At 38.7% G+C, this 26,778-nt stretch overlaps 1 protein-coding gene across 12 annotated transcripts in view; it reads left to right on the plus strand.

Annotated features, from left to right (window-relative positions):
• Positions 1-26,778, plus strand: part of GTDC1 (glycosyltransferase like domain containing 1) — a 428,985-nt gene that overhangs the window by 388,369 nt on the left and 13,838 nt on the right. For all 12 annotated transcript variants that reach the window (XM_064287241.1, XM_064287242.1, XM_003405851.4 and 9 more), the window contains one exon: positions 10,781-10,890. In XM_064287241.1, coding sequence (XP_064143311.1) covers positions 10,781-10,890 — 110 coding nt within the window. The remainder of the gene's footprint in view (positions 1-10,780; positions 10,891-26,778) is intronic.

Consider the following 26,778-nt stretch of genomic DNA (forward strand, 5'->3'; position numbering starts at 1 on the left):
ATTTGTACCCTTTATATTTCTGGAGCGTAGTTTCAGTGGACATAGAATTGACAGTTCTTTTCTTTCAGCATTTGAAAAATGTGCCACTTCCTTCTGGCTTCTATGGTTTCAGACAGATGAGAAATCCACTGCCGTTTAAATTAGTATTCCCCTGTGGGTAATGTGTCATTTCTCTCTGGTTGCTTTCAAGGTTCTTTCCTTGTCTTTAGTTTTTAGAAGTTTAATTATGATGTGTCTTGACATAGATTTCTTTGGGTTTATATAAGTTGGGGTTCACTCAACATCTTGAATCTGTTGATTTGTGTCTTTTGCCAAATTTGAGAAATTTTCAGTCTTTATTTCTTTAAATACTATTTCAGTCCAGTCTCTTTCTCCTCTACTTCTGGAACTTTGAAGATACAAATGTTGGGTCTTCTGTTAGTGTCCCATAGGTTCCTGAGGTTCTGTTCTGGTTTGTTCATTTGATTGTTGGCTAGTTGGTTGGTTTGTTGGTTTGTTTGGCTGTCTGCTTTCTGTTTTTCACATTGAGTAAATTCTCTTCTCAAGCTCACTGATTCTATCCTCTGTTATCCCCACTCTACTACTGAGCATATCAAGCAAGTTTTTGTTTCTATCCACCCCTCCCCTCACCTGTCCCCCCCCCCCCCCAGTTATGATCATTTTTGTATGTATAGCAACTGAGATCAGGTACTTTAAAACCTGGCTGTAAGCTTCCTGGCAGTCAGAATAAAGCAAGAAACAGGAATCATGTGTCTTCATATCTGAGATCTAGATGTCAGGGCATGTCCTAGACTAGACCCTCGGAGAGGTTTCTAACTTGAGGAGGTAGACTGTAGGAGTAGCTCTAGGAATACTAGCAAGTACTTTTGAATGTACTTCCTACGTGTTTCTTTAAGGAAATAATGTCATAATTCAAAACAAAACCTAAACAATTAGTTTGAAATTATAGCCCTAGTGACCACATCCTGCAAGGGAAACCTTATTACAGAGGGAAATGGAAAGACTTAGCAATGAATTGGGAAGAGGAAAGAGTTTATTTCCATAGATCCTCCCAGCTCTGAGAGGAAATGATTGCATACCTTATGATAGTTTAAAATTATGTGGAAGGGTGGCTGCTGCTTAAGTAACATCCCAGAGGTAAAGAAGACTTAGTTAATCTTAAGACATTTCATGGTCTACCAGTTCTTTAATATATCAGTGTTTATGGGCTTTCTGACCAAAGCTGATGTAACGAATGAGGGCTCGTTGGCAAGTTGAACAGCCAAATGCAAATATAATGCAAATGCTATACTGTATGCACTATCCAGGGAGAGTGAAAGTCATTGTTGAAGAGAAACAACCTAGGGGATCTAAGCTTTTAGCAGTTGGGTGATTTAGAAAGAAAGAAATGTTGTGAGACCTAGTAGGAAAAATGATTCATTGAATATGGTTTTCACTGGGTGGCTTTCAGGATGGAATGAATGGGAAGTTTAAGTAGGGAGAAGGTCATTAGATTGTAGTCTTAATACACTATTTGGAAACCAAGCAAGAATACTTTCTAAGACAGCAGAATATGACCAGCAGTGTCCAAAGTTGGAGAGAACATAAGAAGCATGAGAATAAGTGGGGTCCAGGACAGAAATTGGTATTGCACCACCATCCAAGAGGATGGGATGCACAAAGTTGTAGGGAAAATGCAGGAGGTAAGGCAAGAGGTACATAGCTAATGTTCCAGGATGAAATGAGCTATAAAAAGCCACCTAGAAATAGGCCATTATTGGCAAATGTTCTCAGGTAAAAGGAATAACTTCAAGATGCCAAAGACATAAATGAAGAAATTGTGATGTAGGAATATGATCACAGGCTTTACAAAGGCAATGAAATGCGAGAACACCAATCTCCCAAAAGGAAGCAAGGTTAGTAGATCTAGAGCCTAATAGACTTTAAATATTGAAAAAGCAGATATCTCACCCTCTGCTATCAAAAGGAAAGATGAGAATGGAAATGTGCAGATGGCATGAAACCCTGATGCGCATAAATTACAATGTGATTTTTCTATAATTTAATTTCTGTGTAAGGACCCATTTTGGTATGGTGATAGAAACCTCAGGCAATTCGGAACTCCCTGTCATCCATTTCCATGGTCCCCTTTTCTCATAGGCCACTGCTGAGGGATCCCTTGCTTCTCTCTGTCTGTAGCAGCTCTCTGCTTCTCCCCTGACATTAACAGACACCACGCTTCCACATCTGTGCCTCCCACAACTCAGGACTCTCGCAGGTCTGTCCTCAATTCAGTCTGCCTGGAAACATACACTCAGACATTGATTCTCTGGAGTTGCGCTACTTCCTCAGGCCTCTAACCCTGGAAGCATGTATGTGGTCTCTGACACTCTCAGAGTTCTGTTCTCCTCAACTTCCCTCCATTAGAGCTTCGTGTTTCTAGAGGTGGAGTAGAAACACAGGATGAGAGGGTGCATTTGCTGAATACTTGTACCTGTCTGAAATCCTCACCATTTATACAAGGATTTTAGCTTATGTAAACAACCGAGTAGAGAGAGGGTGGTGGGGGGCTGGGGGCAGTGAATGTAAAAACACCCTGAAGCAGTCAGCATAAAACAGCTTAGCATCTTGAATATGTCTGGGGAGTGGGAGCCAGGGTATAAATTCATTAAAATTTCTAAAGTATTAAAATACCACTCATACAAAAGATGAAGAGAATGAGAGTTTATTGTGTACTTAAAGAATTCTAGGTATTTCTTCAACCCTTACAACAAACTTTTTAAATGTAGGTATTGTTATTATCCCCATTTCAAGGATGAAGAAACCGAGCCTTCAAGAAATTATGTGGCATGCCTATGGCGATACTTCTGGTTGTGGCCAAGCCACTTCTCTCTATTATGGGTACCTTTCACTGAGCCTCTAAAAGCAAAGATAAAGGGCAGAATGCAGTGTGAACAACATTCAAATGAAACCCCAATGGATGGTTTAGGTCTTGTTCAACTATAAGTAAATGATGGTGAGGCGAGTTTGTAGAATTAGAGAAACAAAGTAATTGATAGTAGCCAAGAGAGAAATAGATCAACAGCAAGCAAACACAAGTAGTTGAGTTGGTGGCCAGTAAGCTGCTGGATTATATCCCAAGCACCATGAAGTACCATTTAAGAAGCATAAATAGCACATGGAGAAGAGACCCAAAACTGATCATTGATATGCCAGGTGTAGAGACAGGAGTAAAGAGTTTATGGCCCTATAAAAGATAGCAGCAAAGTAAGAGGCTATGAGAAACAACACAGGGTGATAAACAGAAGCTTGTTTTTGAGTAAGGAACACATCAGTGAATTTAGAAGTAAAACGGTATTTCATAAATAGAAAATAAAGATGAAGGTTAGTTAGCAGGATATCAGGACGTGAGAAGGTTTGAAACCGTGGTATTGGAGAGGTCATAATTCCATATTCTTCCTATTCTTGTTGCGGAGCCCTGATTCCTGGTGATTAAGAGCTTGGCTGCTAACTAATAGGTCAGCAGTTCAAATGCACCGGCTACTCCTTGGAAGCCCTATGGGCAGTTCTGCTCTGTCCTATAGGATTGCTATGAGTCAGAATTGACTTGATGGCAGGGGGTTTGGTTTTGGTTTTTTATTTTTGTGGCAATCTTGTAACTAGTGGGTTCGGACTTCAAGTAACAAAAAGCTAAAGAATGTTCATAGTTAAATGATCTGGAAATGAAACCATGGGCCGGAAGTACCAACTCTCCTTTTTCTCTCATTAGATATAAGAAGGAACAACAAAAAAGTAAAAGACTATGTAGAAAAAAATACAGGTTTAGGAGTGATGAGATGTGGTTTCAAATGCAGACTCAGTCTCTATCTATGTGATCTTAAGTAGGTTACTTAATTTCTCTGAGCTATAATTTCCCAAGATCAATGAACAATTATATTTGTATGACTGTTTGGTAGAGAGTCCTAAATAAGATTATGGTCTGGTGCCTAACATGAGATCTACAATATAGCAGGTGCTTCTGAAGTGACATTTATCGAGCTCCTCATGTGTTCATTTATCAGACAGATACCTATAGAGCATCTAATTTTGTGCCACAGATAATATTTTAGTATGGGTCATATAAGGAGCGCTGGTGGCACAGTGGTTAAAGCGCTCGGTTGCTAACCAGAAGGTCACGATTCAAACCCACCAGCCACGCCACAGAAGAAAGATGTGGCAGTCTCCTTCCATAAAGATTACAGCATTGAAAACCCTATGGGTCAGTTCTACGCTGTCCTGTAAGATTGCTATGAGTCAGAAATAACTCGACGGCAGTGGGGTTTTTTGGGTATAAGCCATATAATGCTGAGTAAGGAAGACTCTTAGCTGCTTAAACACAACAAAAGTTTATTTCTCTAACTTACTCAAAATCTGCCACATGTCTAGGTGGCTTTTCAGGGCAACTGTCCTCTACGTGACAATCCAGACTGCTTCAGTCTTTTAACCTGACCGTCTTAACACAAGACCTCTGCAAAGACACTGCAGCAGAGAAAAAGCTATCTAGAACGGATTTCAGGCACTTCTGCCTGGAAGTGACACACGTCAATCAGCTTATAACCCATTGGCCAGAATTAGTCCTTTACCCCCACACTACTGCAAGGGGATAAACATGTAGTCTTCTGTGTGCCCAAAAGGAGAGAAGAATGGGATATTGGTAAACACAAGTAATGTCTACCACTACTCAGCTAGGCACTGAGTATTAGTAATGAACAAAACAATCATCATGTATTCTATCCCCATGGAATTCTCAATCCAGACGGACATGCTGCTGGGAAAGCTATCCCTTTAAGATCCAGGTTTCTGGCTAAGCAAGGCAAGGAACTAGATTAAAGAAATTGCATTCAATATGTATAAAGTTATGTTGGAAAATAGGAAAGGGGAACAGTTTAGTATAAGTGACAAGTATGGAGAACTTACAAATCCTCAATAAATATTTACTGAATGAATGTTAAGTGAGGAATAAGAAGAAATTTAGCTCTAAGAAACTAAACAGAAAAGGCAACAGAAAGAGAACAGATATATGAAGAAAAAACACATGGAAACAGTTTATGCTTTTCAAATGTTCTGAATAATATTTGGGAATAAAAGCTGTTCTTGCTGTATCTGCTGCTTCCAGTAAGCCTGAAATATTTCTGTGCTGGTCTCTTCTGCCATAGTGGGGGTGCAGAGGAATGAGTTTCCAGCCAGACTGTTTCATTCTTACCTAGTCAAGAGTGTGGAAATAGTTCAGAAGCTTGGACTCTGACTCATCTTCTAGAATGTTTTGTGATGAATCAAATTTGCTGGATTGGTACCTGTCAAATGTGAACGGGACATAGGAAATGAAGAATTATGCTGCCATAAATACTGAAAATGTTACAGACTTAAAGTCCTCTGTTGTTGTTTCTAGGTGCCGTCGAGTCAGTTATAACTCACGGTGACCCTATGTACAATAGAACGAAACACTGCCCAGTCCTGGGCCATCCTCAAAATTGTTGCTGTGTTTGACAACCATTGTTACAGCCAGTGTGTCAGTTCACATCATTCCTCTTTTTCACTGACCCTCTACTTTACCAAGCATGATTTCCTTCTCTAAGGACTAGTCCCTCCTGATAACATGTCCAAAGTACATGAGATGAAGGCTTGCCATCTTTGGTTCTAAGCAGCATTCTGTCTGGAGCTCTTCCAAGACAGGTTTGTTCTTCTGGCAGCCCATGGTATACTCAGTATTCTTCATCAATACCATAATTCACAGGCATCAGTTCTTCAGTCTTCCTTATTCATTGTCCAGCTGTCGCATGCATATGAGGTGATTGAAAATACCATGGCCTGGGTCAGGCACACCTTAGTGCTCAAGGTGACGTCTTTGCTTTTTAATACTTTAAAGAGGTCTTTTGCAGCCAATTTGCTCAACACAATACCTTGTTTGATTTCTCGACTGCTGCTTCCCTGGGCATTGATTGCGGATCCAAGTAAAATGAAATCCTTGACAACTTCAGTCTTTTCCCTGCTTATCATGATGTTGTTTAGTGGTCCAATTGTGAGGATTTTTATTTTCTTTATGTTAAGGTACAATCCATACTGAAGACTGTAGTCTTTGATCTTCCTTAGTAAGTGCTTCAAGTCTTCTTCACTTTTAGGAAGCAAGCTGGTGTCATCTGCATATTGCAGGTTATTAATGAGTCTTCCCCCAATCCAGATGCACCGTTCTTCTTCATATAGTCTGGCTTCTGGGACTATTTGCTCAGTAGACATATTGAATAAGTATAGTGAAAGGATACATCCCTGACGCATACCTTTCTTGATTTTAAACCATACAGTACGCCATTGTTTGAAAAACTGCCTCTTCGTCTACGTACACATTCTGCATGAGCACAATTATGGGTTCTGGAGTTCCCTTCTCTTGCAATGTTATCCGTAATTTGTTGTGATCCATACAATTGAATGCCTTTGCACAGTCAGTAAAACACATGTAGACATCTTTCTGGTATTCTCTGCTTTCAGCCAAGATCCCTCTGACATCAGCAGTGATATCCTTCGTTCCATATCCTCTTCTGAATGTGGCTTGAATTTCAGGTAGTTCCCTGTTTATGTACTGCTGCAACCATTTTTGAGTTATCTTCAGTATAATTTTACTTGCTTTTGATATTAATGATACTGTTTGATAATTTCCACATTCTGTTGGATCACTTTTTTTTGGAATAGGCACATATATGGATCTCCTCCAGTTGGTTGGCCAGGTAGCTTCCTTTCAAATCTCTTAGCATAAACAAATCAGTGCTTCCAGCGTTGTATCAGTTTGTTGAAACATCTCAGTTGGAGTCTTGTTTTTTGCCAATGGCTTCTGTGCAGCTTGGATTTCCTCCTTTAGTACCATCAGTTTTTGATCATATGCTACTTCCTGAAATGGTTGAAGGTTGAGCAATTCTTTTTGGTATGGTGACTCTGTATATTCCTTCCACCTTCTTTTGATGCTTCCTGTGTCGTTCAATTTTTTGCCCATAGAATCCTTCAGAATTGCAACTCGAGGTTTGCATTTTCCTTCAGTTCTTTCAGCCTGAGAAATGCCAAAAAATGTTTTGTTTTTTTTTTTTCCCTTTAGGTTTTATAATTCCAGGTCTTTGCATGTTTCGTTATAATGTGCTGCCCTTTGAAATCTTCTGTTCAACTCATTTACTTCATCATTTCTTCCTTCTGCTTTAGCTACTCTACATTCAAGAGCAAGTTTCAGAGTCTCTTCTTATATCCACTTAGATTTTTTTTATTTCTTTTTAATTTAGACATAAATAATATTTAAAAGTACATATTATACAAAGCACTTTTAGAAGTATTGCTCTTTTCCCACTCTCATGTTTCATTTTAGTTCAGCTTCCCCACCCATGCATTCTTGACATCAGAATGGTGCCACCTTTTCAGGCAGCTGGCATGTTTACCACCACCTGTCATCTGTAATTCATTCTAAGAGGTTTGGGATGCAGGACTTTGTGAAGCTGTGTATGATGCCATCACTGGAAATCTTTTCCCCAGCTATAAAAATCTACTTACTACTCATGATCTCCGGTAACCACTTAGTATATTGCTTTTTTTAGTGATCTTTAAAGTCCTTATTTTCAGCAACATCCAGCACTTAGAATTGTTAGGTCATGCTTACAAAAATAATTTCTAACTCCATATTAAAACCTTTGCTTCCTTTTTAACTGGTCCCATCAAGTGAATGACTTCTAAATCCATCCAAAACTTAGACCAGTTGACATTGTTTCAGGCTAATGCATCTTTCCCAACAGTACTTTGTCCAAAATAAAGTAACTGAGAAGGTGCCTGATATTATGAGAGACTTTATAAGAACTGTAGTATAAAATGCCTCTTTTTCTCAGGGATAACTTTGGGGAAGTAAAATACCACCTTACTTTGGTAATATATTGTGGTTTAAGCAAAAAGAGAGAGGATTCACACAAAATCTCCTTTGTGTTTATGCAAAGTGACTATTGAATATAAAGCCTTTGTCCACCAATAAGAAATGTCTAAAAAATACAGTAGGATTGTAATGCATTTATCTTGTACAGAAACCCTGAAAATATAGGTTCATAAAGCCTGCTGTTTTCAAAATACTTGCATTGGAATCTTTTAAGAACTACAGCCCCTGTCTTATTAAACCTCCTCGCAACTCCAAGCTGCATCTACTTTTACTTTAATACAAAAAAATGGGGAAGAAATATTTTGAATAGATATTCTCTTGGGGATCCGCAGTCAAAATTTTTAGAACTCAAAATAAAAAAATTAGAGAACAAAGTGACTGAGTCAAAATCAACTTGACAGCAGCGGGTTTAGGGTTTATGGGTTTTTTTAAAGAGGTTAGATTTCCCTATAGTGTTACTCCTCTTTAAGATACATTGTGTTATATTGTTTCCATTCTTTTCATCTGAGTATTTTCAAGAGAATCATACTATAAAGACTACATTCTACTTTGGTGAGAAGTATCTGGGATCTTAAAAGCTTGTGAGCCACCACCTGAGATAGGACTATCGGTCTTTTTCCATCCCAAGCAAGGGAGAGCAAAGAAAACCAAAGACTCAAGGAAACAATTAGTCCAAAGGACTAATGAACCGCAGGAACCACAGTGTCCACTGGTCTGAAACCAGAAGAACTAGATGGTGCCTGGCTGCCACTCTGACCAGGATCACAATAGAAGGTCGCAGTTAGAGTGGGAAAAAAATGTACAGCAAAATTTAAATTCATAAAAAAGACCAGATTTACTAGTCTGAGAGAGACTGGAGGAACCTTGGCCCTCATACACCCTTCTCACCTTCTAACTTGGGATTGAAGCCATTCCCAGAGATCACCTTTCAGCCAAATTATAAATGTGCGTATAAAATAAACAATAACACCCATGACAAAAGTGCTCCTTAGAACAGTCATCTCTGTGAGACCAAAAGGGCAGTATCTGCCCGAAAGCAAACACGAGAAGGCAGAAGGAGCAGGAAAGCTGAATGAATGGAAATGGGGAACTCAGACGGGTAATGGGAAGAGTGCTGACTCATTGCGGGGATTGAGACCAGTGACACAGAACAGCATGTGTACACACTATTGAATGGGAAACTAATTTGCTCTGTAAACCTTCACCTAAAACACAATGTAAAAAAAAAAATTAGACTAAAAGAACGTTTTACAGATTAGTTGGCAGTTATTTGATTAATATGGTTGAAGATAGCATATGGTGTATTCTTTACTTTCAAAATGTTTTGAGTCTTTGTTCTTGCCCACAGCAGTAGTATGTATAAGAACTGTCCAAAGCCTTGCCAGTGGTACATGTAATATATACTATCTTAAAACATGATGAACATTTTGCCTTTCTTGTTATTTGCTGTACATCACACTGTGAGAGGTAGAGAGCTTAAAATAGTTATAGAACGCTAATTCGATAAGACCTTACAATTTAATAAGATTATAAATGCCATTTTAAAATGTTAGTTAGAAGATGCATTTGTTTTAATTCTTGATACTGAAAATATTGACTGAATTGTGAATTAACACATTTAGGGTTGCAGATGTCATTTTTCATGAGATTTCCTGAATGATGTAATTTTCATATTTCATATAGCAGTTTGATCAATTTACAGATTTATTTTACATAATTAGTTGGTAAATGAGAAATTCAATTGCTGATATATAAGTATTTTTCTGTAATATAAAAAATAAGTTAAAATTCTGAATTATAAATAAAAAAACAAATATTTTGAAGACATCTGGTCCACATCTGTTTGAAATAAGATAATTTAAAACAGTGTAATTAAATGCAAGAAATACTGAAATATTCACACCTTCCAGTGTAAAAAAAACTCATTCCATTTTAATATGATTTATTGAATTAGATAATTTTTTTTTTCAATTTTAGTGTCCTTTAGCCTCTCATTCTGTCATTACAAAGAAGGCTGACAAGCTAAACAAAAAAAATCCAATTTTTCCAAAGCTTTAATAAATAAAAGAATTATCTTTATTTTTATTATCTCATGTGTTGAATAACCTCCACTCCTGAGTTAATACTCAGTGGACATAGATTCAGGTCTACGCCCTTTCGATGCATCTATTAACTCTCCATTCAGCTATTTTAGATGAGAGATTGGTGAGAGGGTGTGTAATCTCACTCCCTAAATTGTGAGTTCTTTGTGGCCACAAAGGGACTCAATAAATATGAGAGGGAGGTATTCAGACCCATGGAAATGAAAAGCATCTTTGGTACTTTATCATGACCAGTAGAGAGAGAACCTTTGAAGACTGGTATTTTTTCTTTTTTAAAAACCTACATTAAGTGGAAAATTAATCTTTTAGGAGAAAGAAAAATGCACTACAGTTTCTGTAATCTGACCTTAAAATGTGAAATTAAAATATATTTCTCCTTTAAGAAATGGCTGCAGAGCCTTAAAACTTCTGTAGGACAGGGTTTTGATCACAAGAGAGAAGTAAGTGTGTAGACATGAAACCACTCAATGCTGGTGAGGGTTATAGGGAAAAAACCCTGCTGGGATGCCAGAAGCTCCTCTAACAAGCACTAAAACCAAAAAAAGCCAAACTCCTTGCCATCAAGTCGATTCCAACTCATAGCATCCCTGTAGGGTTTCCAAGGAGCAGCTGGTGGATTCAAACTGCCGACCATTTGGTTAGCAGCCATAGCACTTAACCACTACGCCACCCGGGTCCCCTAATTTGATACTATGAGAATCAAAAACACTTTTCCTAATACATACCTTAAGATAACAGAAGTTATGTTTTGTGTGTTTATTTCTAGGGAGCATGATAAAGATCCAGAGAGCTTTTTTAAGGTATTAATGCATCTAAAGGACCTAGGACTCAATTTCCACGTCTCTGTCCTTGGAGAAACCTTCACAGATGTCCCAGGTATCTCTTTTGAACTTTCTCATATATATTTTTATAGAAGACATAAGATCTAACAACTTAAGTATTAATTTCTGTGTTTCCTTTTGTTAGAATAATCAAGATGAGCACCGGTAACCAAAAGATTATACGATGGCATTAAAGTCTGATTCAATTAAAAAAAAAACTTAAGTAAGCATTCTTTGATTTAAGTTGAGAACGTGAAGTCATCTCTTTTATCAAATATAGTTTATACAGTGCATCTTGATGTAAATAAAATATATTGCTTTAGGCATCTTAACACTTAAGGAAAGTGGGATTTGTAATTGGATATACATCCTCTCACCTCTAGGGTCACTGGCTTGAATCCTGTTCACACTGGTAATGACTGAAATATATTACCATCTGTTAGGTGGCCCGTGTAAAACATTTTGGCATCTAACTTTTAATATGGAGTGGACCACAGTCTATACCATAGTTGTCATTGGTCCATGCCTTTTATATTGATCTTGAGATAACAGACAAAAATTGATGCTGGTAGCAGCAGAGCCTCCCATCCTTATTTTCCATGGAGCCTTTCAGGACCATTTTATTCACTGCATCCTTACTGGTTATGTGTGGATGAGTAAGATGAGCGTTCTGATACCTTTCATAAGCACCGGAAGTGCTCACTTGTCTATGCCAAGAAATTTGGAAGACAGCTGCCTGGCCAACCAGCTGGAGGAGATCCATATTTGTGCTCATTCCAAAGAAAGGTGAGCCAACAGAATGTGGAAATTACCAAATACTATCATTAATATCACCAGCAAGTAAAATTTTGCTGAAGATTATTCAAAAGCAATTGCAGCAGTACATTGACAGGGAACTGCCCAAAATTCAAGCCAGATTCAGAAGAGGACACGGAATAGGAGATATCACTGCTAATGTCAGATAGATCTCGGCTGAAAACAGAGAAAACCAGAAAGATGTTTACCTGTGTTTTATTGACTGCAAAAGCATTCGACTATGTGGATCATAACCAATTATGGATAACATTGCATAAAATAGGAATTCCAGAACACTTCATTGTGCTCCTGCAGAAGTTGTACATAGACCGAGAGGCAGCTGTTTGAACAGAACAAGGGAATACTGCCTGGTTTAAAATCAGAAAAGGTGTGTGTCAAGGTCATATCCTCGTACCGTATTTATTCAGCCTATAGACTGAGCAAGTAATCTGAGAAGCTGAACTATATGAAGAAGAATGTAGCATCAGGATTAGAGGAAGACTCATTAACAAACTGTGATATGCAGGTGACAGAACCTTGCTTGCTGAAAGTGAAGAAGATGTGATGCACTTAGTGATGAAGATCAAAAGCTACAGCCTTTAGTATGGATTACACCTCAACATGAAACAAATGTCCTCATAATTGGACCAATAAGCAGCATCAATATTGAAGTTGTCAAGGATTTCATTTTACTCAGATACATAATCAACACCCATGGAAGCAGCAGTCAAGATAGCAGACAACATATTGCATTGGGCAGAGATGGCACCTTGAAGACTAAGGTGCACCTGACCTAAGCCGTGGTATTTTCAGTCACCTCATATGCATGCAAGAGCTGGACAGTGCATAAGGAAGACCAAAGAAGAATTGATGCCATTGAATTATGGTGTTGACGAATAATATTGAATATACCATGGACTGCCAGAAGAGTGAACAAGAAGTTTTAGAAGAAGTACAGCCAGAATGCTGCTTAGAAGCAAAAATGGTGCGTCGTCTTCTCACGTACTTTGGACATGTTATCAAGAGGGACCAGTCCCTGGAAAAGGGTGTCATGCTTGGTAAAGTAGAGGGTCAGTGAAAAAGAGGAAGACCCTCAACAAGATGGATTAACCCCGTGGCTGCAACAATGGGTTCAAACATAGCAACAATTGTGAGGATGGCGAGGACCAGGCAGTGTTTTGTTCTGTGGTACATAGGGTCACTGCAAGTCAGAACTGACTCTTCGGCACCTAACGATAACATCAACAGTTTTTTTAAGCTCTGGGTGTTCAGCATTTTTTGAAAATTCTAAATATACAGACAGCAAAAATTGAGACATTCCCTCTGTCTTCATTCATTATGACTCCTAAGGACCACCTAAAGTTTACCTTCACTTAACAAGTATGTGTTGATTCGAGCAGTGAGCAACCATACCCAGTCTCTACTTCAGTAGTCTCATCTGACATGGCTCATCTTCTGTCCTCTACGGTTTACCAATACCAGTCTTTTTTCTTTTCCTCTAAGGCACCAGGCTTTTTTTCCCCCAGGTCTCTGGTCATTTGCCTGTTTATTTTGGCTTTATCCTTTTGATCTCAGCTGAGGGGCATTTTCTTTCAATATGAAGCTTCAGCATGGTCTCACAACACACTATCCTTTTTCTTCATGGTGTTTACCATGGTTTCTAATTATGTAATTATGTGTGTGAATTTTTTTTTACCCACCCCCCCAAACACATACACTAGAATATAGGTGCTGTGAGGTCTGTCATATTCATTGGTGTACCCCAAAGCCTGGCACAATGCAGTAACTCAGTGAATATTTGTTGGATAAATGGGTAAGATAATATAAACTCCCTGCCTTAGGAATTTATAATTTTGTTGAGAAGAGAACACTTGTATATAAGCACAGGAAACAAAGTGAAACACAACATAATATAGTTTTATGTTGGTATTTGCAGCTGCCTGCCAACCTTAAGGTTGGCGGTTTGAACTCACCCGGCAGTACCACGGAAGAAAAGGCCTGGTGATCTGCTTCCATTAAGATCACAGCCAAGAAAACCCTATGGAACAGTTCTACTCATGGGGTCCCCATGAGTCGGAATCGACTTGATGGCACCCAACAACAGTGACTAATACATGAGGCTTAGAATAGAGTACTAATTGAAGAGCTAGTACTTGGATAGCCAAAACTATTTGAGTAATCAGAAAAGAAGGATTAGAATAGTCCAGAAAGAGAAATTACATGGGCAAATAGCTATAGAAGTAAACATTTGAAATAATGTAGAAATGAGGGAACAACTGCATTAACTACGGCTGTGAAGTCCCTCATCTAAATGAACAAGGGATTTTACATACAGACTAGTAAGTAGGTAATACATTTGGATAGGTAGGATAGGGCCAAAATATCCAGGATCTTCATAACCAAAATAGATTAGGTAATGGTAAGAAACAGGGATCCTAAATCTTAAACAGGGAAGATACATGATAAAGCTTATATTTTAGGAAACTTCTTGCAATTGTGTATAGTCAGAGTCACAGTGAGGCTCTATGTTGGTGACCCAAATGTGATTTTTGTGAGGTAATGGCAGAAAGGTTAGTGGAAGGGCTGTATGAGAGAGATATTCTCAAGAAAAACTCAGAAAAGAATTTGGGAGATGGATGAGTGAGGAGAAAGAATTCAGCCCTTGTAAAGCCGGTGAGTTCAGTTTTGTTTGTGCCAGCTTTAAGGTATTTATGAATGTACGGAGAAAAGTGGCTTGAGGAAATCCCTAAGCAGAAGGTTTCTTAGTCCATTTTACCGTTGTGTATTTTAGGCCACTATGCTGTGAGTCGGAATTGACTTAACGGCAATGATTTAGTTTGGTTTATTTCAGGAAAAGACTAGGTTTTCACTCAAAGGGCCATGTTCTTGGGATCACAGCTCTTCCTTCCTACACTGAACTGTTTAGAGCAATATGGAGGGTTGAAACAGGGTGTGAAAAAGTTAGGTCTCAAGTGTCTTGTGCTCAGTAATTACAGGTCCCGTCTTCCTGCCCACTTTGACTCTAATTCAACACATACTGAGCACTGCGGGAATGGGATTCTTTGGTGAACTGGATTCAGTCTGTCTTCAGGGAGCTATGTCTCTGGGAGACACTTATATACAATTAACAGATACCCAGGATGCTGTGAAATAATTATGGAATGCAGCAGAAGCCCATAGGAAGGGGTATCAGATTGTCTATGTATATGCTTCCTTTGCTCCCTACCTCAGGAAAGGCCCCTTTCTGTCTCAGCCTCTGGTCCATCCCTATCATTACAAATGCAAATCAATTCTCTTTACAGCTTTTGCACTTCACCTCACACATAAAAAACAAACAAACCTGTTGCTGAAGAGTCAATTCCAATTCATAGCAAGCCTATACAACAGAGTAGAACTGCCGCATAGAGTTTCCAAGAGCACCTGATGGATTCGAACTGCTGACCTTTTGGTTAGCAGCCGCAGCTCTTAACCATTACACCACCAGGGTTTCCCACCTCGTACGTGGGAGGGGCCCAGTTTGTTGAATGGATGAATGAGCTTGGGAGCTTTTCAGGTTGTGCCCTTAGAAGGGCACTTTGCTAGTTTTGCTCCAGAGACTTCCTCAGCCATTGTTATCACCCCTCTGGTTTATTTAACAGTTACATAGCACTTACTCTGTTCCAGGCATTGTCCTAAGCCCTTAACAAATATTAACTCTAATTCTTTATGACAGACCTGTGCGGAATTGTTGTTTCCATTTCTTCCAGGTGGACAAACTGAGGCACAGAGAATTAAGTAACTTATTCAAGATCATACAGCTAGGTGGTACTTCGCTGCTTTCCATGTTCTTCTTGTTTTCTGTCCCAACTGTCTCTCTAAGTTTAAACATTAATTTATCCCCAAGTCTTCATCTGGTACTCCTAATCTCTTATCTTGGTGCTTCTCAAAAGGAGTTACCTAGCAGGTATACCTTTCTTTGCCGGTTGTCTCTGCTGGGTGCTTGCAATAACATATCTAAAACTCAAATCATAAAACCAAATTATTCACTGAATACTAGCAGACAATTACTCTCAGTACTGTTAACATTTGTGGAAAAGTGGTTTTCATGTAAATAATTGCAATTATTATTGTTATGCTATTAGTAACTACCGTTTATTGACAGTTTGCTTGTTACCTGGTCCTTAGCCAGATGATTTCATGTAACGCTCATGATAATCCCAATGCAGTAAGTGTTATTATCCCATTATATAGGTAGGGAAACTGAGGCTCCAAACATTTAAGTCACTTTGATTACATAGCTTATGAGTCAAGCTTTTCTCTTTTAATAAGAGGCTAAACCAGAAAACCCTATAGGGTTGCTGTGAGTCAAAATCGACTCTACGACAGCAGGTTTCATAAGAGTCTAGATGTATTGAAAACCCAGGGAAGGTATAATATATCACAACAGGACCACTACCCTTTCTCCAAAGTCATTCTCTTTCCCTCTCTGCAGAGCTAAGAAACAGCATGTCACTGAGCAAATAATATCTGCTAAATCTCTTTTAAGAATTTTAAAACTATAATTCAGAAACTTTGTAGAGTCTCTACACTGTTGATTATTTTCATGTAAAAATTATGTTAGAGATTATTTAATACCTTTTTTGAAAACTGTGCTAGACTTCTGATTTTCTGTTATAGTTTATAGGCATCTAGAACAATCTGTGGCCTTACCAAGATCTCACACTGAGTACACAGGGAGAGCTGGACAGGAAGTGGTGGTAAGGCCAGGAGTAGAATCTGAGACTCAGTCTCCTCATCCCTACTCACTTATGTATTTGTCCAACAAATGTTTTTAAATATATACTTTGTTCTAAGCACTCTGCCAGGCATTAAGGAAAAAGTAATGAATAAAGCAGACATGTTCTGTGGCACTTTGGAACCTGTAGTCCCGCTTCAGTGCTTTGTTTATCACTTAAAAACATTAGAACTGATACTTCTTAAGTGCTTATCATGTGCCAGGTACTGTTTTAAGTTCTTTATGCATTGCCTTGTTTAGTCTTCACAACCCTCTGAATTAGGCACTATTGTAATCTCATTTTACAGCTCAGAAAAGTAAGACACTTAAGTCACTTGCCTGAAATCACCCAGCTAGTCAATTGTGAAGCCACAATTCAAACCTTGTCAGTCTGCTTCCAGGACTGACCTGCTCTACCCATGCTCTACATGGAAATCCACAAAATCATCCCTGATTTATAGGTAAGAAAGCAGAAAGTGATAATCGTGGGAGATCCTTGGCTATTCATGTGAAATCATTTCCATTTTTCTCACATGATCTCTTGAATTTTTTTCTCATTTCCTAAATATTCCCCCCATAGATGTTAAAGTTATCTCACTCTTCTCTATTCCATCTGTCTTCATCAGGAGAAAGATGTAAAAAGCAATATGCATTGGTAAGGTAGATCAGATAGCATTCAACACATATTTAAAAAAAAATAAAAAAATATTTAGCACCCAATAAATATTACTTGAAAGAATGAGAGCATGAGTTTGGCAAAATAGGATAGAACAATTTACATACCTTATCAGAACTCTAGGATTCACTAGCAGTGTCGCAAATGGTTAAACACTCAATTACTAGCCAGAAGGCTGTGGGTTCAAACCTACCCAGAGGTCCTTAGAAGACAGGCCTAGCAATCTGCTTCCAAAAGGTCACAGCCTTGAAAGCCCTATGGAGCTATTCTGCTCTGCACATATGGGGTCACTGTGAGCTAGAATTGACTCGACAGCAACTAACAACAACAACATGAGTAAGTCTGCATTGAAGCACAATTTCCAGATACTAAAGAGTTGGTGAATGAAAAATAGAGAAATTTGCAGGACAGAACCGTAAAACTTAAGCAAGTGTAAATTCTAGATAATCTTATATTTTCTGTTTTAGTATAAGTGACTCTAGATCTAATGTAAACCTGTTTTTCAATTTTATCTCATCTTTCAGTTTTTATATCAGTCAGGATAAGGTGGGTTATGGTAAAGTAACAAACAACCTTAGAATTTCAGTGGTTTAAAACACGTAAGTTTATTTCTTACTCACTCTATATGTTTATTGCGGGTGGGCAGGAGTGTCTACTCATCATAGTCTGTCAGGGACCCAAGCTGACAGAGCAGTCAACATCTCAAACACTGCTGGTTACCACACCAGAAGGAAGAGGAAGTGCAGGAGGGTCTCCCATCAGCAAGTAAGTGCTCTGACCTAGAACTGACAAAGGCTCCACTTAACTCCTTGGCCAGAGCTTGTTGTAAAGCACCACCCAACAATAACAGGGCCAGGATACAAAACTCTGCTTTGTGCCCAAAAGTGGGGAGAATGGAAATATTTGGTGAACAACACTAACTGACCACCACAGCTCTTTAATATGCATATGGTCTGTGGCCTATCAGAGAAAACCACGTCTATTTCTGCCTTAATCTGGGTGAGACTATCCAGGGGTGTCAAGAACTCTTAACATATTAGAGGTCTGCCTGCAGTCCTCTTGCTGGAAACAAACCAGCTGGTGTCTGAAGACACATCGAACAACTGTGTCCCGTAAGACAGAACAAATATGAAATCCAGTTGGTCTCTCCGGGAATGGAGTTAATTATTACTTACAGGTGTTTTGGCATTTTGGAAAGCTTATAGGGGTTGTCAGCTAGGGATGATTTTGTTCCCCAGGGGACATTCAGCAGTGTCCAGAAACATTTTTGTTGTTAAAACTTTGGGAGCCAGGGGTTGCTACTGGTATCTAGTGAGTAAAAAAAAAAAAAAATTTTTTTTTTTTTGAGGCCAGAAATACTGCTAAGTATCCTACAGTGCACGAGACACCCCCTCCCCCGCAACAAAGAATTACCGAGTCTAAAATGTGTATTGTGCCAAGGTTGAGAAACCCTGATTTAGAGGAATTGAAGTCAGAAGACTGGGTTTGAGGCTGGGTCCTGTAGCTTTCTAGGTTAACCTCAGTTAATCCATCTGTGGGATAAAAAGGAGAACAAGGGAAAGGAAAATAACAATAATAAAGCCACCTCTCCTACCCACTTCAGAGGGTTATAATGATGATTTCCACACAATTACATAATATGGGGCAGAGTGCTTTGTAAACTACTTATGCAGGTTTTGTTATAAGACTCATGGACTTCCCATTAGAGTTTGTACATGGAATGAATTGTTCATGCATTTTGGATCCAAAGTAGACATTAATGATGCTGTACCATTATTGTAATTATTTTTATCCAGAAAATTGAAAGCCCGTCCTTCTACATAAAACATCTGTCAGAAACCATGTTACAAATGAACCAAAATGTCTAGAGTGTCCTCAATGCAAAATGTTACTTTTGGCTGGTTCTCATGACATCATCAGATCGTGAGCCCTTGAGATGGTTTAAAAAAAAGCAAATGCTCAGGACATCAAATCAATGGAATATATTTGTATACTTAAATATTTCCCACGATAATTCTAAACAAAATATTTTCTATGAAGCTGGTAATAGGGAACGAAGGTTGAGAAGGGAGAGTGTTGACATGTCGTGGTGTGTTAACGAAGGTCATAAAACAATACGTGTACTAACTGTTTAATGAGAAACTAGTTTGTTCTGTAAACCTTCATCTAAAGTACAATAAAAATTAAAAAAAAATATTTTCTATGAACAGCCAAAGCCTCACATGAGGGTTCTTCATTCCATACTGTAGACATGGTGGGAGAAGGAGTTTGTATTTAGGCAACAGAACGGCCAGAAAGGATGCAGGGAAACTAAAAACCTGAACTATGGTTTTGGCAGACAGAAGTCTTTGTGGCTCACCTTTAATTTGAGGTTAAGAACAGTATGTAGAAAGCTTCTGGTTAGTATCTGGCATGACAATGGTTATTACTGTGATCTTGGCATATTCCTGATCCTTAGCTCTGGAGTCAAATGTTGGGTAATTATATAACATTTCCCTACTCTCCCCTCTCCTTCTTCACTCAGCTCCTAGCCACACTCTCATTTTAGCATAGCAGCTACACTTAGAATTGATAGAAAAGTTCTAGGAACACAACTTATGTCACATTAATATAAAGGTATACAGTTTTGTTGTAAGGGGAGTCCAGCAGAAGGAAAGCTATTAAAATAATGATCAAAGCTGAATTATAAAGTTAGATATGAGATCAAATACATTCGCTAATAAGATTGAATAAACTCATTATCTCCAAACCATACCATGTCTTAAACCTATTCCTTCTTTTAATTCTTTTTTTTTTTTTAATCACTGTGTACCCATTCTCCTAAAACAGAATTATTTACTAAGCTCTTCTTATGGTCTAGCACCATGTATTGTGAATACCAAAAGGAGAAGTCATGATCACTCCCTTCTGGAATCTTACTGTCTTGGAGGCAAAAATGTTTATACACTTAAATTTCATTAGACACTTCTACCATATATATATTTTCTATATTGTAATGTTTTCAAAATGATTTTTGAATGCATTTTCTCTTAGAACCCTTATAGCAATCTAGTGATTTAGGTAATCCTGCAACAGTTCCCATGCTCAATTTATAGTTGAAGAAAATTTCTTATATTGCCCATTTTAGTAGCATGGATCTAAAGTGGATTCTCAGTAGACAGAACTACCTCCACCTGATTTTTAGATGTACACGTAAAGTCACTCTCCCAAGATTATGCTTGGGGGTAGTCAGAAATTCAAACTGAAGTCTTCTGTCCCACAGTCCTGTGCTGAAGGAAACAATAAAATGTAATGAGCGAACTAAAAAAGATTCGAATAAAAGTAGACATCTATATTCCTTACAGGAAACAATAGATACTATAATAGAAATGACAATATCCATTAAGATAACTTGGGAATTTAACAACATTACAATTAAGATGCCAGAATATTACTTTCTATATCTTCATAGAGTGGTTCTAAAATTCATACCATAAGCCCATTGCCATCAAGTCGATCCCCACACGTAGTGACCCTGTAGGACAGAGTGGAACTTCCCCATAGGGTTTCCAAGGAGCAGCTGGTAAATTCAAACTGCTGACCTTTTGGTTAGCAGCCAAGCTCTTAACCACTACTCCACCAGGGCTCAAAAAAAAAAAAAAAATTCATACAGAATGAATAAATAAATGGGCAGAATATCAAATAAATCACTTAAAAAGGAAAGCGTATTCTACCAGATTCAGAACCCGTATGCTATGATAACCTTTAAAAGAGAACTTTACAGATTCAAAAATGTGTAAGTAGAAAAGCGGGTGAAAATAGAGAATTCAGAAATAAACCCAGTTTTTATATGAATTTAATATCCAACAAAGTTTAACAATAAACTTATTCCAGTTCTAAAACACAGTGTTTTTCTACAAGAATTGAGTAAAATAAATAACTGCTGTATAATAAAAACAATAAAGCAAAATAGCCACATAAGAAATGAAGCATACATAGTAAATATGTATTATAGATAAATACAGTAGCATCAACATACTTACAATAATACATACAGTAGTTTACTGAACTCTTAACTCTGTACTGCGGTGCAGTGAATTACTTTATATGACCCTTCTAGCCATGGTCTTGTAATTCCCATAAAATGATTGGGTGGGACTATGCTTATGGCCCACCAAGAGGATTGAACGGTTTTGCCAATGCAAATAAGGTACATGAAACCCTTGCAGGGGTGAGACCATCCCATTGAACTTAAAAGGGAGTCAATCCCAGAGGTTGGAGGGGGATCTCACTACCATGAAGAAGAACAGTTGGAAGTGGAGCACATCCTTTAGACCCTGGGTCCCTGCATTGAGAACCTCCTAGACTCAGGAGACAGAGAGAGTTGTAACATTGAAGATGGCATGAGATAGCATCAGCATGGGACCAGCAGGCTATGTTGCCGACCCACAGAGCAAGAGAGCTGCGTGCCTTCAGGCAGGAGGCTTCCTGGCGGAGTGGGGTACTTCTGGGCACTTATCGGCAGAGCTGAAGAGTTTTGTAATACTTGCCTGAGCAGGGCAGCGGCCAGATTGAGGGCTGAGGACAGAGGGCTGAGAGAGAGGCCTACATGCGGGCATGGCCGAGAAGCTGTTCTGATCAAAGAACTGTATTCTGTGTCATTCCTCTTATTTCCAAGTTGATCCTGATCCTGAATTGTAACCTATTACTGCCCTAATAAACCCCACAGTTGTGAATATGGTCTGTGAGCTCTGTGTGGCCACTGCAACAAATTATCAAACCCAGTGGAGAATTAGAGAGTGCTATGGGAAGAACAGCTGGTGTCAGAATTGGTAAAAAGATTGGAGAGTGGAGGTATGTTTGACCTCCACCTCATAGGAATCTTAAGGGATGTTGATGGTGATTCTGTCTCCTTCCCCTAAAGTTAGACAAGGAGGTCTGATGTCATGCCACCATTTTTATACGTACCAGTCACAGGACTACACCTTTTACATATATTACCTCATTTTATCCTCACAGCAGGTCTCTGCAATAGATATGTACGATTACTCTTCTCTGTGTACAGATAAGGACACTAAGCCTTAAGTAAATAACTCGCCCAAGATCACACAGCTCAGAAGCAATAGAGATAATGATATCAGAAGAAATCAATACTAAGTTAAATCTTGGGAAAAAAAAAAAAAACTTTAATTTTGCCAGTAATAAAAGTATATCCAAAGGAATTATGAGAAAAGCTACAATGATCAAAGCAGCAAAAGTAAAGGTATAGCATAACTAAGAAGAAAAACATCTTCATGCATGGTGATGGCAATATAAATTATTTTTCCTGAGCCATATGCATATCTATACTCTTTGTTTGACTCAATAATTTCACGTCAGAGAATTTATCCTGTGGAAATAATTCTAAGGAAGAAGCAGATGACAAAAGTTACATTTGTCTCATTTTCTTTTCTAACATCTCATAGTCAACAGGTCAGTAAGTTCCTATTCGTTTTGATCCCATGCCTCATTCTTATTTCTGTTGCCTCTTCTCCAGTTCTTGCTCTTATCTTCTGGATCCTTGACTCCTACAAAGACTTCAAATTGGTATTGATATTCAAGTCATCTACCTACTGCTATCAGTTTTCTTTCTAAATCCAGATCATCCAAGAAGAGAATATTAATACTATAACACTAATAAGAATCTCTCTCAGATTTTCTTCAGGGCAGAGTTAAATTTCCTTTGTAGCAAATGAGGTTCTTCAAAATCTGACCCCAACCTAGTCCCTCATGAATTTTGGTTCTCTTTGCCATTTCCTGAATACATCCATGCACTTAGCACCTCCATGACTTGTGTTATTGTTTAACTTCCTCCCCACATAGTCACATACATACCTTTTCTTCACCTGGCAAAATCTCACCTATAGTGTTACTTCTTTTTCTATGCCTTCTCTTCCTTTTGAAATTGCTTCATAGTACTCATACTCATTCCATCAGTTGCAAAATGCATATCACATTGCACTATGGTCACTTATCACTTGGATACCATAATGGGCTGTTTTAGGCTGAGTTCTCTAGAGAAGCAAAACCAGTAAAGCATGTAAATATATATACAGAGAGAGAGAGATTTATATCAAGGAAACAGCTCATGTGATTATAGAGGCTGTAACATCCTAAGTCCATGGATCAGGATAGAGTCCTTTCCAGATTCACATAGCCACAGAGGCTGGCGAACCCAAAATCTTCAGGTCGGAGAGCAGGGCTCCCTCTCACATGCTGTGAAGGTCAACAAATCCCAGGATCCGCAGGCAAGACCACAAGGCTTCTCCTGATTTGCGTAGCCACAGGGGCTGGTGAACACAAGATTGGCAGGTTGGAGAGCAGGACTCTTGTTCACAGGCTGTGAAGATCAAGGAATCCCAAGATCAGCAGGTAAGCTGCTAGCACTAGTCCCGAGAATGGGTGGTCAGATGACGAGAGGCAGCTGCAGGATCCAGAACAAGCCAAAAGCCTTGGCAAGGCAAGCAGGGACTAGAAGGATGATGGAGGGCAGAGAGATGAAGGCTGAGGGGGCAGTGAGCCTCCACAGGCCCTGCCCTCGGTGGTACCACTCAGCAGATTCCATCATGGGGGTGGTCACATATCACATTTGAACAGGGAAGTGATCGCAACATTGTACAGCTGCCAAAACACTGAGACTTATGGCCCAGCCAAGCTGATATACAGTCTTAACCATCACATGGGCCATGTTGTAATTGATGGAAAGATACTTTGTAGGTGAAGAGTACAACTTCCTAAAAAGAGACAGCCACACAGAGCACTCCCCAAGGATGAGTAAGCTTTCCTGGCCCAACTCTCAACGATTCTCCTGACTAGGGTAAAGTTCGGTACTTGAGAAGCTCTCTTTTCCTTTCTCAAGAGGGATTTATTAACCCTGCCGCTGCCCTTCCCTCCCAAATTCCCAGGAGACTCTGGCAACTTACCTGCCTATTCACCAGGTGCAAGTAACTGATAATAACTGTTCCCATTCTTGGACGTTTTCTTTGAGAATCTGTCCTTTCCCTATGATCGTGTCCCAGGTGTGCTGTATCCCCTGGTGAACCCAAACTCTAGGCCTGCTTGAGGTCTCCTCCTGCAGCTTCTGTAAGTAGAGTATTTATCTTTTCTACTAAAACTAGAAACCAGAATCAGTGCGGCTCTCAAGGCAAGATCATTTATCCATCCAACCAGGGGAAAGACCGTGAAGATAATGTTTCAGAATACAGCTCCCAAAACATCTCTCAAGAAATTGTTCTTGAAAGTTACAAGAAAAATGCTCTTGATTCAATTGTGCCCAAAGTTTATGACAAATGTACACTTCAGAAAGACACAAGGAAATAGATGGATTAATTAAAAACTCAGTGAGAAAAGTCCAAGATATTAGGCCAATAAGAAATTAAAAACAAACTCTTCAGACAGAGATTGGACTGGACTATGGGGTAGACAAGGATACTGGTGAAGAACGAGCTTTTTGGATCAAGTAGACACTTGAGACTATGTTGGCATCTCCTGTTTGAAGGGGAGATGAGAGGGTAGAGGGGGTCAGAACCTGGCCAAATGGACACAAAAAGAGAGAGTGGAGGGAAGGAGTGTGCTGTCTCATTAGGGGGAGGGCAATTAGGAGTATATAGCAAAAAAAATTTTTTATATAGCAAGGTGTTTATAAATTTTTGTATGAGAGTCTGACTTGATTTGTAAACTTCCACTTAAAGCATAATAAAAATTAAAAAAAAATTAAAAACAGATCCTAATTTTAAAAACCTATGAAGGTATATAGAAACCCTCGTGGTGTAGTGGTTAAGAGCTATGGCTACTAACCAGAAAGTCAGCAGTTCAAATCCACCAGGCGCTCCTTGGAAACCCTGTGGAGCAGTTCTACTCAGTCCTATAGCGTCACTATGAATCGGAATCGACTCAATGGCAACGAGTTTGTTTTCTGGTTTACGAATGTATATATGACTTAGGATTGATAGACAAAAGTTGTTAGAATGTAGATATTATTCGTTGCTTTAGCATTTTGTCTTTCTGAGTTCCTGTATTTTATGTGGTCGTGATTTGGGGTGTGATAGGGTCAAAATAACATTTGCCCCAGTACGGAACCATAGTGGAAGACCTGTTTTATACACTCACGTTTCCTGCAATGCCTGTCAAACAAGATTCTCTGACACAGAAAGGGAATGAATATCTGTATCCAACAAGTGAGCTTTTTCAACTATGTCTCTCTGCCTAAATTGTTACATTTGTAAAATGGAAACCATCCTAGGTAATATTGCAATGGAACATATATCTCTATATCCTCAACTTAAGAATGGAAAATATTCCTTTGTGAATTTTGAAGACTCAGGATGTAGCTCCAGCTCTGCCATTGGTAAGCTAAGTCACCTCTTTTTGCCTTAGTTCATGCATTCATAAGATAATGCCTTTCATCTTTAATAGATAAAGAATGGTAGATTGGAAAGGATCTTTGAGATTTGGTCCCTCAGCCTTAAAAATAGGGCACATATCCCTACCCACCAAGGAGATTTCATATAGTGATACTTTCTGAAATTTTTTATCATTAAAACAATAAGTATAATAATTTTGCTTTTTCAAAACCTATTTTATTCCTCCCCATTCTGGTATTTGTCTGCACTCCCAATCTCAACCCCCTCCAAGAGTTGAGAACCATTGATCTAGGCCAGTCAGTTTTCCAGCCACCCTGATGTGTACTTTTGAACCTATCATCACCTCTCACTGTTTCTTTACCTCCAGGTATCATCACGAGCCTTGTTTCCTTTCTCACTGCATCCATCCTTACTTAGCTCCCATTACTTAATGGGGCCAAATAAAATCACCCACCATTCAAACCTGGAAGCCTTTTCTAACTTAACTTTGTAAAGATGAGCTCTGTGTGTCTTACCTTCTCCTCTTCTCCTGCCCGCATCGAATTAAGTCCAGCCTCATTGGTCTGGCTTTCAGGGCCTTCCAGTATGATTTCAACTACCTTCCTAGCCTTACTTTAATCTGTTTGTGTGTGTATCTGTGCTGTAACCTTACTCAGCATTGCCTGAAGGTAACTCACATTTCACCACCCAGAGCCATTTCCTCATCTCTGTTTGTCAAAGCCCTACCCTCCCGCAAAACTCATCTCAACCACTTTCCTCTATGTCTCAAAGAGATATATGCCACTTCCCTTCTTTGAATCTCCATGGAATTTTTTTTTATGTACTTGTCATACCTCAGTTATAGCTAAAAGGTTCTTTGGGGTAGCAACTACACCTTATGCAACTTCATATGACCCAAAAATCCTAATACAGCAGTGTTTTCAAACTTTTGACCAAGGTCCCTAATAAGTATATTTATATCGTGCATATACAATATACCCCTGTGTGTGTGTATTTAAAATGGAAACAAAGCCTTGATAGCATAATACATATTCTTATTACATTTGATGCACTCTGATATTTTCTGTTCTGTTCTATTTCATTTCTTTCAAAGTTGCTTTAAATTGATTTTACAACCATTTGTCACATTTTGGGGAAAAAAACATTATAAAACATATTGCACATAGTAGGTGTAATGTTATGTATGTTTAATTGAATTAAATGGAGTTTTTCCAAATCACTATATAGAAGTAGTACTGATTTGTGAGTATATTCAAGTACACAATTTAGATATACTGTGTGTATTTAGATTTTACTTTCACAAAGGAGTCTTTTACATTCCTAAGGTGATACTGGTTT

This window comes from Loxodonta africana, chromosome 6 (genome assembly GCF_030014295.1).
Source record: "Loxodonta africana isolate mLoxAfr1 chromosome 6, mLoxAfr1.hap2, whole genome shotgun sequence".
Classification (NCBI taxonomy): Eukaryota; Metazoa; Chordata; class Mammalia; order Proboscidea; family Elephantidae; genus Loxodonta; species Loxodonta africana.